The sequence below is a fragment of the Sceloporus occidentalis genome, unplaced genomic scaffold (genome assembly GCF_023333645.1).
Source record: "Sceloporus occidentalis isolate IW3139 unplaced genomic scaffold, rSceOcc1.0.p SCAF_20, whole genome shotgun sequence".
Taxonomy (NCBI): Eukaryota; Metazoa; Chordata; class Lepidosauria; order Squamata; family Phrynosomatidae; genus Sceloporus; species Sceloporus occidentalis.
Genome location: NW_028317000.1, coordinates 1,174,532 through 1,186,538, shown reverse-complemented (window position 1 = coordinate 1,186,538; position 12,007 = coordinate 1,174,532). Strand labels below are relative to the sequence as shown.

The 12,007-nt window shown below is 42.7% G+C and overlaps 1 protein-coding gene across 1 annotated transcript in view; it reads right to left on the bottom strand.

The window, feature by feature from the left end:
* SERINC2 (serine incorporator 2) overlaps positions 1-7,078 on the bottom strand; it is a 34,459-nt gene extending 27,381 nt beyond the window's left edge. The window contains exon 1 of the mRNA XM_089483303.1: positions 7,022-7,078. Within this exon, the coding sequence (XP_089339429.1) occupies positions 7,022-7,060 (39 nt within the window). The 5' untranslated portion in view covers positions 7,061-7,078. The remainder of the gene's footprint in view (positions 1-7,021) is intronic.
* Between the last annotated feature and the right edge of the window lie 4,929 nt (positions 7,079-12,007).

Genomic DNA, 12,007 nt, shown 5'->3' with positions numbered 1-12,007 from the left:
CAGACTGCCAAAATAAAGCTGCTTCGGGTCTCTTTGGAGGTATGCTGTTTAAATGATGCGTGGGTCCTAAGAATCCGGAAGCTGCACCAAAGCTGCACTCTAGTCCTTAGGACTGGAGCGTGGCTTTGGTGCGACCTCTGGACTCTTAGGATGCATGCATCGTTTAAACAGCATACTTCCAAAGAGACCCGAAGCAGCTTTATTTTGGCAGTCTGTAACAGGCCAGTAATTATATCCACAATAAAATTAACAAAGTAAAATACATAACAATTAATAGAGAAAAGCAACTAAAAAGAAAATAATTAGTGTTCATCCCTGTAGCAGCCACTAAGCTGTGACATGCCACAGGATTCCATTTGTCTCCCATGATGTTCAATAGTTGTTGTTTTCATTGTTGTGTGCCTTCAAGTCATTCCTGACTTATGGCAAACCTAAGGCAAACCTAACATGGGGTTTTCTTGGCAAAATCTGTCCAGAGGAGGTTTGCCATTGCCTTCCCCTGAGGCTGAGAGAGTGTGACTTATTGCCCACGGTCATCTCATGGGCTTCATGGCCAATAGATCGACACTCAAACCACTACACTGGCTCTCAATAACTTTACTAAAAGTAATTTTTATTGATTTCTATTGTAACTGTATCTGTGATTCTTCCCTGGAACGGTGGTACACAAAATTACTTTTCAATTCAGTTACAGATCCATGATACCAAAATGAAAGATGTCAAGCGTTTCCATATACAGTCAGCTAGCTTTAGCCATTTGAAGTTTATGATTACAAACAAAAAAGCTTCTAATGTCTTCTGCCAAGTTTTAAGTGTTCTCTCTGAGAACTCAGGGGAGCATACATAAAATAAGTATGAAATCTTGGGGGAATCCATCATTTTTATAGTCATTTGAGAAAGACAATGTTAGACCATTCCACTGTTTAAAGGCTTGCAATACTGGAGTTTGGACCTTCTCTGCTGTGGCACCTGAATGAATAATCTTACATTGGAAGCCCAAATGGTGCCAACATTGATGTTTTTTAAGCACCAAGTAAAAACATAGTTCTTTATTAAAATCTGGATGGCCTAACTGATTTTACAAAAACTCTCCCATATACTTGGTATTAATTCATTTTAAAACGTTTTAACCTTTTTAATCTGTCTTTTAATTTGTTAAATGTTTAACAGAGTTAAACCTTTTAAAATTTATTTTATTTATAATGCATTAGATTGTTTTTATTGTACACTGCCCTGAGAATGTCAGCTAAAGGATGGCATATAAATATTTTAATTAATAAAGAATGCCGTGCTGCAATGTCAGCCCAAAATATCTTGCTACTAGAGGTGCCCACCCACCTAAATTATGCCCAAATTTGGCCACATTATGTAGTTGCTTAGCATGGAAAATTCTGTAGGTGTGTGCCCTCCTTTCTAGCATATAAATAACAAATGCTCTTTCATTAGTGCCCCCAAAACTGACACCGGAGGCAGCTGCCTCACTCTGCTAAATGGCTGGGTGAGACTAACTGTCAAAGTCCTTCCTCTGGCTTTAATAATTTGTAGGTTGCCTTTAGGGAGCCCTGGTGGCGCAGTGGTTAAATGCCTGTACTGCAGCCATTCACTCGAAACCACAAGGTTGCGAGTTCAAGACCAGCAAAAGGGCCCAAGCTCGACTCAGGCTTGCATCCTTCCGAGGTCGCTAAAATGAGTACCCAGACTGTTGCGGGCTAATTAGCTTACTTGCTAATTAGCTTACTTGCTGTTCACCGCTATGATCTTTGGAATAGCGGTATATAAATAAAACAAAAATTATTATTATTAGTCCCTGTACTGGGGGAAAGGCAGAATATAAATTAATGTAAATAATAATAATAATAATAATAATAATAATATAGCAAGGGTTGTTGAATGTTGCCCTATGGATAATGTCTATTATCACTGGCCGTATTAACTGGGCCTATTGTGAGTTGTAGTCCAGTATCACCTTGAGAGTCACAGGTTTCCAACCCTTGTTCTAAATCAAAAATGGGCAAAGTGTGATCCTTCAGATCTTGCTTGACTACAACTAAATTTAACCTACCATAGACCACGATGTGAGTTGTAGTAAGGAATGCTGTGAGTGGTAGTTCAGCAAATGGAGGGCCACATGTAGCCCACCCCTGTTCTACACCATCAGTATTCAGCTGATTGGCTTGGACTGAGTACTAATTTGACATAATGTGAGTAACAACATAGCAATATCATCAGTCTGATATTAGGAAGTGAGTGTTCAGTTACTTAGTTAAACAAGGTCCTGGATCTGAGATGATCCAGAAGTATAGTCGGCCCTATGTATTCACAGATGCTTTATCCATGAATTCAAGCATAAACAGCTTGAAAATGTTTTAAAAATAGTCTAAATTTCAAAAAGCAAACCTTGATTTTTTCCCTTTTATCTAAGGAGCAGCATTTTACTACACCATTGTATTTAATGAGACTTGAACATCCATGGAGGCTCTTGGAACAAAACCCCAGCAGTATACCATGGGGCCTTGGTCTCCACTGGGGTTTGGTTCCAGGACCCCCTGGGGATATCAAAATGGGTGGATGCTCAAATCCCATTAAATACAATGACATTGTAAAATGGTGTCACTTATACAAAATGCCAAAATCAAGGTTTGCTTTTGGGGATTTATATCTTTTTAAAATATTTTCCAAACTGTCTATGCTTGGATCTGTATATTTAAAAAGATCCATGGATATGGAGGGCCAACTGTATAAATTCAACTATGGCGCGGTACAGAGCGCCAAACAGAGGCACCACCCTGGTGCCTCTTTTTCCTCCGCAGGAGCGCCACAGCAACCAAATTGTGCAGCGCTGCTGCGGAGCAAAAAAGGAGTGCCCAGAAGCAGCTCCTTTTTGCAGCGCCGCTGTGGCGCTGCAAAGCGCCAGAGACGGCGCAGTGATGTCACAGCTGCAGCACACCGTTTGGAAGTGGCGCAGCTGCGCCGTCACCGTTACATGCCCTGTCTATGCGGCTCAGCACAGCTGCGGCGCATCCATGATGTGCGAGGGTTGCCGGATATGTGTGCGCTCTGCCCACCAGGCAACCCTCGCATGTGAAGAGGATGCCGCAAAGGTCCGTCTGTTCCGGGCCTATAAATTCTACATCCTTTATTGGCTAAGGGGGCAGAGATCTAGTTCCTCCTCCTTCTCTATTTATATTTGCTCTACTGTAGTTGCTTTCATGAAGCATTGTAGACAGTACCCTGTATATACTGAAACCTTTGGCCTGCATCAAAGCCATGATGTAGAATAGTGGTACTCAATTGTTGTCTCAGTCACTGGAGCTGGCTGGGACCTCCGTGAAATATACAATACCTAGAGTACTAAAAGCTGAGAACCACTAGACACATGCGTGTTGGCCCAAAGCTCAGTGTATGGTACAGAGTCCAATTCCTGATTTGTGACTGTCCCATGAGGTCACCACACTTTTATGTGAGCTGCGCAAGGATTATACAGCCAGCAGCTGAAAAGAACAAGGCAAACCTGCATTTTACGTCAGGAACCAATAAGAAAGTGAAGATGCCTGGGATGAGAAACAAGCCTTTCCCCACGACAACAAATCATGTTTTCAAAACAAGGAGAACTTAAATTGGGCGGATGACAGTATGCCATGCAAATTGTGTGTGCGTGCGCATGCGCATGTGCCTTCAGGATGCCTTATGGGTGATCTCATGAAAATAAACGCACAACCAAAGTGATACCTGTTTTGAGCCAATCAAAATGCACAATATACATGTTGGCAATTCCACGAATTTCCTATGGTAATCCCATGAATTTCACAGGGTTTTCTTTGGCAAGGAATATTCAAAGGGTTTTAAGCTTGTGAAGGCTTTCATGGCCGGCATCCATAGTTTTTTGTGGGTTTTTTGGTCTCTGTGGCCATGTTCTAGAAGAGTTTCTTCCTGATGTTTCGCCAGCATCTGTGGCTGGCATCTTCAGAGAATGTTTGCCTGGAAAGGACTTAGGTATATATATATTGTGTGACCTGGAAAGGTTTTAAGATTGCTTTCCTCTGAAGTAGAGCCGATCATTGACAGTCTCCCATCCAAGTACTAACCAGGGCTGACCCTGTTTAGCATTCAAGATCTGACAGGATGTGCCTACCCAAATTCTCCTTTGACAGCCCGCATAGCATTATGGTTTAAGTGCTGGACCATGGCTCTGGAGACCGGGGTTTGATTCCCAGCTCAGCCACGAAACCCACTGGGGGACCCTGGGCAAGTCCCATGCGCTCAGCCTCAGGGGAAGGCAATGGCAAACATCCTCGGAACAAATCTTCCCATGAAAGCCTCATAAGCCAGAAATGACTTGAAGGCACACGACAACAAGATCGGTACATAGAGAGACCTAGTAGCACCTTTGAGACTAACTGAGAGAAAGAAGAAAGCATGAGCTTTGTAGACTTGCGTCTACTTCTATCCTGAGATACATTTGGAAGTGGGCTTAAGTCCATGAAAGCACATGCTGCCAACTTCTTTCTTGCATTTAGTCTCAAAGGTGCTACAAGATCTCCCTACAGCCTGATGGCACAGACTCACATAGCTACACCTTTGAACAACAACAAATCATAGAATCATAGAATCGTAGAGTTGGAAGAGACCACTAGGGCCATCCAGTCCAACCCCCTGCCATGCAGGAAATCCAGATCAAAGCATCCCTGACAGATGGCCATCCAGCCTCTGTTTAAAGACCTCCAAGGAAGGAGACTCTATCACCCTCCGAGGGAGTGCATTCCACTGTCGAACAGCCCTTACTGTCAGGAAGTTCCTCCTAATGTTCAGGTGGAATCTCTTTTCCTGTAGCTTGCATCCATTGTTCCGGGTCCTGTTCTCTGGAGCAGCAGAAAACAAGCTTGCTCCCTCCTCAATATGACATCCTTTCAAATATTTAAACAGGGCTATCATATCACCTCTTAACCTTCTCTTCTCCAGGCTAAACATCCCCAGCTCCCTAAGTCGTTCCTCATAGGGCATGGTTTCCAGACCCTTCACCATTTTTGTCGCCCTCCTTTGGACACGCTCCAGTTTCTCAATGTCCTTTCTGAATTGTGGCGCCCAGAACTGGACACAATATTCTAGGTAGGGCCTGACCAAAGCAGAATACAGTGGCACTATTACTTCTCTTGATCTAGACACTATACTTCTATTGATGCAGCCTAAAATAGCATTGGCCTTTTTAGCTGCCGCATCACACTGTTGACTCATGTTCAACTTGTGGTCTACTTGGACTCCTAGATCCCTTTCACACGTAGTTTCATTCAGCCAGGTGTCACCCATCCTATATCTGTGCATTTTATTTTTCCGCCCTAAGTGCAATACCTTACATTTCTCTGTGTTGAATTTCATTTTGTTAGCTTTGGCCCAGCTTTGTGCTCTTTGCGAATAAGGGCAAGCTTCCCATTAAACTCTTAAAAGTTGGAAAGAGGCAGAAAATACATTAAGGGTGACAAATAATCCAGAGCTCTGCTCTGCTCTGGAGCCACAACAAACTACAATTCCCAGAATCCCATAGCATGGAGCCAGGGCAGTCAAAGCAGTGTCAAAAAGGATCATTTCTGCAATGTGGATGCAGCCTAAGAAAGAATGGTAAAGCAGGGAAACAAGGCAAGACTTACATCTTAATGTTTCATTTGACAAAACGCCCGATTTTACTAGGCAGGCCTACTGAGAAGAAGGTTTCTCGGATTCCTCAACAGAAAAGGATGCGCCTTTCGAAGAAATTGCTCTCTGCTTCAGCCCAAACCCTCCCTTGAATGGGTCAGTCCCCAAAGGAAAGGTGAAACAAGGACAACAACACCCCAAATCCACAAAACAATACTTTTAGGGGGCTCACTCAAATGCACAACATACATCTTCCCAAGGAAGCCCTGTGACATAAATCAGAAATGACTTGAAGGCACACGACGACAAAATCAGTCTAAAGAGAGATTGCGCAGCACCTTTGAGACCAACGGAAAGAAAGAAGTTGGCAGCATGAGCTTTCCTGGACTTCAGTCCACTTCCTCAGATGCGTTCATTGAGTCCCAGAAGTGCTGCAGGATCGCTCCAGATGCAGAGGGCCCTTGTTATCCGCTGGGCTTCGGTTCCAGGAACTCCCCCCGCGGATCACAAAATCCGCGGAGGCTCAAGTCCCATTAAATACACTGACACACAAAAATGGGTGTTCCTTATATGAAATGGAAGGTCAAGGTTTGTTATGTGGGATTTATCCTATTATTATTATTATTATTATTATTATTATTTCAAGCCATGGGATTAAAAAAAAGTCCGTGGATCAGGAGGGCCAACCGTAGTGATTTCAGAGACTAACACAGCTATATCTTTGAACAACCAAGACTAGGAGCCGGAACAATGGATAACTGAACTGGTATTTGTATTCTGTACGTACTTTTATTGCTGCAACCCGCCTGGATTCCTTGTGATTGGGCGGGCTATAGGTACATAATGTATTATTATTATTATTATTATTATTATTATTATTATTATTAAGCTGCATGGAAAGAGATTCCAGCTCAGCCTTAGGAGGCCCTTCCTGAGAGCAGTGGAAGCCACTTCCTTAATGGGGAATGGAGTCTCCTTCCTGGAGGTCTTTAAACAGAGGCTGGGTGGCCCCCTGTCAATGGGGAGGCTTTGAGGGAGAGTTCCTGCATGGCAGAAGAAGGGCCCTGGGCTGGGGGTCCCTTGGGGTCTCTTCCAACTCGATGATGAGAACCCTGGACCTGGGAAAGGAAAGAGGCAGCGAAGAGCCTCTCCCTAGAACCCTGGTGCCAGAGTTGGGGGAGACCCCCAAAAGGGGCCCAGCCCCTCCTGCCATGCAGGAACTCTCCGTCCAAGCGTCCCTAGTGACAGAGGGCCCTCCTCCTTCTCCTCCTCCAGCAGCCTCTGCTGAAAGACCTCCGTTGAGGAAGGGGTCCTTCCTCCTCCTCCTCCTCCTCCTCCTCCTCTTCCTCCCCAAGAGACCTTTCAGGGCAATCTGAGCCGGAGAGTCACTCACGCAGCTGAGGACAGAGCAGACCCCGAGGCAGGCGCCCATGGCTCTCTCTCTCCTTCCTTCCTTCCTTCCGGCGGAGTTGGCCAAGAATACAAAGTTTCCACTCGCTTCTCCTCTCGGAGCCACCTGTCGAAGCCGCTCGGCTTCCCTCGGCAATTTCCGCCTCCTCCCGCTCTCCGGCTCTTTCCGTGGAGACTCGGGAGCCGAGCCGAGCCCCGCCACGCCCCTTTCTCCGCTCACTGACCTACCAACGCACCTGATTCGCTAAGGTATGTCCCCTCCACCCCACCCGCCGCTTTAGAGGCCTCCCGGCCACGTGATGAACAACAACCAATCCCAGGGCGAGGTCTTGCCGCCCTTGGGTTCCAGCCCCTTCAAACAGTGCTCTTTAAGAGGGTTTTCTTTGGACTTCGGTTCCCAGAAGCCTCAGGCATGTTGGCCAATAGCCCGGGATTCTGGGAGTTGAAGTCCAAAATCCCTTAAACAGCACAGCTTGGGGACCACTCCAAAATTAAAATCATACTTTCAAATTATGAGATCATAAGCACAACCTAAATGTATTTATATGCACATAGGGAAGATCTGGATAAAAGGGGATATTTTTAAAAGAGCAATTTTTAAAAAACAAATTAAAATTTTTAAATTTGAAATTTTAATTTTAAAAATTTATAGGGTCTCTCCTTCCTCCTCCCACCGAGCTTCATCCCCACGCCCACCATCTCTTAAAGCATTTTGAAGGGGAGAAGATGGAAAATTTAAAAGAATAATTTTAAAAGATTTTTCAAAATAAATTTTTGACATTTTAATTTTAAAAATTGAAATTTTAATTTTGAAATTTTAATTTTTAAAAATTGAAATTTTGAAATTTTTAATTTGAAAATTTGAAATTTTTAATTTTTAATTTTTAATTTTAAAAATTGAATTTTTAATTTTTTTAATTTGAAAATTTTTAATTTGAAAATTTTTAATTTTAAAAATTTGAAAATTTTAATTTTAAAAAATTAAAAGTAATTTTTAAAAATTGGGGGGGAGGCTCCCTTTTCTCCTCCCATTGAGCTTCACCCACACCTCCAACCATCTCTTAAAGCATTTTGAAGGGGAGAAGATGGAAAATTTAAAAGAATAATTTTAAAAGATTTTCAAAATAAATTTTTGACATTTTAATTTTAAAAATTGAAATTTTAATTTTGAAATTTTAATTTTTAAAAATTGAAATTTTGAAATTTTTAATTTGAAAATTTGAAATTTTAAATTTTAAAATTTTAATTTTAAAAATTGAATTTTTAATTTTTTTTAATTTGAAAATTTTTAATTTGAAAATTTTTAATTTTAAAAATTTAAAATTTTTAATTTAAAAAAATTAAAAGTAATTTTTAAAAATTGGGGGGGGGCCTCCCTTTTCTCCTCCCATTGAGCTTCACCCACACCTCCAACCATCTCTTAAAGCATTTTAAAGGGAAGCAGGTGAATGCCGCAGCCTGTTTCTGCCCAAATGGTAGGCGTTTGAGAGGCAGTGGTGTCACCCCTCTTTAGGGTGCCACCTGATGCGGTCCGCACCCTCTTAGTGCAGCCACTGGGGTGTCAAACTATGGTTCTGGAGGCAAGGGTTCGAATCCCTGCTTGGGCATAGGAAACCTACTGGGTGGCCTTGGAGAAGTCAGCTGCAGAGTCTGGCAAAGCAACCCCTCTCTGAACAATTCTTCTGGACTGGGGAGAGATGTAACATTTCTGGAAATTTTGAAGCCTTGAAAAAAAGGGGGGGGGGGTTTGGGGGGGAGGAAATTTTTAGTAAAATTGAAAAAAACCGTATTGTAGACCAGATTTTTCCAATGCCCCCAAAGGAAGAAATGCACCTTGCTCTTGCATGGGAGGAGAGCTCAGTGTGTAACCCAGGACTTGCTTGACCTCCTCTTTCAGTCCACAGAAATTAGAATAATCTGATACTGTGCATCGTTTTTAGAAATGATTTGGAAAATATATTAACTCCTTGTCTTCAAGATTTTATCCATCATGATAAAATAAAACATTCCATAATTGATTTGCTTCCTTTTTTCAATTTTTACAATTTTTCAGAAACCCCCTTCCAAAAAAAAAAACCCCAAAAATCCTTCAGGAAAAAAAACCCTGGGAAAACCAGTTTATTTTCCTGAATTGTTATGGCTTTCCCCCAGGCCTCCCATCTCTAAGCCTGGGGCCTTCCTCTCTTTCTCCTGCCTCCGCCTCCCTTAACATCATTGCCTTTTCTCATGATGGGGCCGAAATACGACAGCTTCAGCCTAATCATCTTGGCTAGTTCTCTCATAGCTGCCCTCCCCAGTCACCTTGTTTCTTGAATGCAATCTCCATTCTGATTGATTTTTGATCCTGGGTACAGGAACTCTTTACTCTTTCAATTTCTTCCTGTCTAGGCTGAATTTATGTAATTCCTCTGTGGTCGTTATTCTTTATGGGTATTATTTATTTTTAGCATTAAACCTGGCTTTGCACTTTCTTCTTTTACCTTGTTTAGTAAGTGCTCCAAATCTAGGACGTTTTCTGCTACTGTATTAGTAAGGTGTCATCCACATATCTTAAATGTTCCTTCCTTCTAATTTCACTCCTCCTTCCTCTGCATCTAAACCTAGACTTCTTCTTTGCATACAAGTTAAACAGATGATAAGATGCAGCCTTGTCTGACTCTTTTGCCAATTGGGAACCATTCTGTTTCCCTGACAATAGCCTTTTGTCCTAAGCACAGATTCCTCATCAGGACTATCAGACGTGTTGCCGCCCCCATATCTTTAAATGCCATCCATGGCTTTTCATGCTTTGCTATAATCTATAAAGCACATGTTAATTTTATTCTGGGATTCCTTGGTCCACTTCATTAATTACATATGTTAGCAATATGGTCCTTAGTGCCTCTTCCTTTTCTGAACCCCGCTTGTACTCCTGGGATTTCTCTCTCCATGTATGGTTGGAGTCTGTGCAGAAGAAAATTGATATAACTGATATAAAATCAATTTTCTGCAGCATAGACTACAACCATACATATGTGGCCACCACCAGCCAAAAAGGAAAGAAGGATACTTCATCATTTAGAAATACTTTTGCTTTCTGCACATGCATTATAATTGATATTTCTAAATGAGGAAGAATCCTTCTTTCCTTTTTGGCTGGGGGCCACATATGGAAACAGCAGAGGCAGCCTCTTCTTGTTGTTAAGCGCCTTCAAGTTCTTTCCAACTTATGGCGACCCGAAGGTGAACCAATCATAGGGTTTTCATGGCCAGTTTCTTCAGAGGGAGTTTGGCATGGCCATCTTCTGAGATTACATGGCTGAACTGGAATTCAAAACCTGGTCCCCAGAGTTATAGTTCAAGACTCACACTACTACACCGCACTGCTTATTACAGTATTTTTCTTTTACAAAGTACAAGAAGATCCACAAAACAATTATACCTTAATAGGGGCCACTAAAAGACAGAAAATATGTCATGCAAGCTTTCAAAGCTTCACTGGCCTCTTTGTCAGGCAAAGATGTTAAAAATCATACAGGGGAAGAAAAGTGACACTGTTAGAGTCACAGGGCTACAATTTGTCTCAGGTGTTACTTCTGTTGTCAGGCAAGGTAGATTTTTATTGACTTTGGCCTGGTACACAGCACCCAAAAAGGGTGGTCTGCCGGCGCCCTGGTTTGCTCCGCGAGGAAACCGCAGCAGACAAACCATGCAGCTCTCTCGCGGTGCAAAAAGAACCCACGAAAAGCAGGTTCTTTTTGCGGCACCATAATGATGCCACAGTGTGCCAATGGTGCACTTGCGGCGTCATTATGGCGCTGTGACATGCGGACACTAGTTGACCATCACGTCAAAATGGCGGCGCCCATCTGTACAGGGCAGTGCCATTTTGACGCCCTCGTCATGTGTGAGGGTTGAGGCATGTGTGGGCGCAGCGCCCTTGGCCAACCCCTAGCATGTGATGAGGGCACACTATAGGCCCGTCTGGACCGGGCCTTTTTCAATTTATCACTCTACCGAGCCCCTGCCAGCTACCTGAGATTATTATTATTATTATTATTATTATTATTAACCTTTATATATAAAGCGCTGTAAATTTACACAGCGCTGTACATACAACCTTTTAGTTAGACGGTTCCCTGCCTGCAGGCTTACAATCTAAAAAGACATGACACAAAAGGAGAAGGGAATGGTGGTGGGGAAGGGGATCAGGTCCAGCAGTTCTTCTCTACCTCCGAGGCCTGGCCCAAAGCAGATGGAATGGAGGAAGAGCTTGGGTTCTTAATGGATGGTCAAAAGGAGAAGGGAATGACAGTAAGGGAAGGGGGAAAGTCCAGCTCATCTGCTCTCTCTCTCTGCCCCTCAAGATGGTGGTCGGAAGGAGGGCTCTTTTTCTTCCAGGCGAGGCAATACAAGAGAAACATTAAAACACTGTATTAAATAACCATTTTAGAAAACTTTCCAAGTCCAACTATTGGGGACCCTCCCTTTTATTTTGAATGTTATGTTATTTTTAGTGCAGATTAGTAAACACAGCCATGGATCCCGGCTGGTACAAATATTGGCTGTAGTTGTACCCAGCAGATCTGCCAACGTAAACCTAGAATTCCAGAAAAGGGTTTAGCAGCTTGGGAATGGAGATCTCAAGAGAAATTTGTTCTTTCTGGAGAATAATAACAATAACAATACACTTTATTTCTATCCTGCCTCTTCAACAAGGTCAAGGCGGCTTACATCAGTAAAAACCATATAATACACTGTCCCCTCCCTCCTTAAACCAAATCGACATAATAATTACAACATAATAATGGCTATAGTACAATACAGTTAAAATCATTAAGACAATCACAACAAGAACAGGACATCATGGGGGCAGTCCATATCCATGGGGGCGACTGAGTCAGTTGTTCAGGGAGGGCCTGTCAGAAAAGATCCATCTTGACAGCCTTTTTAAAGCCATCAAGGTTTCTAACATGTTGGATCTCCTCCG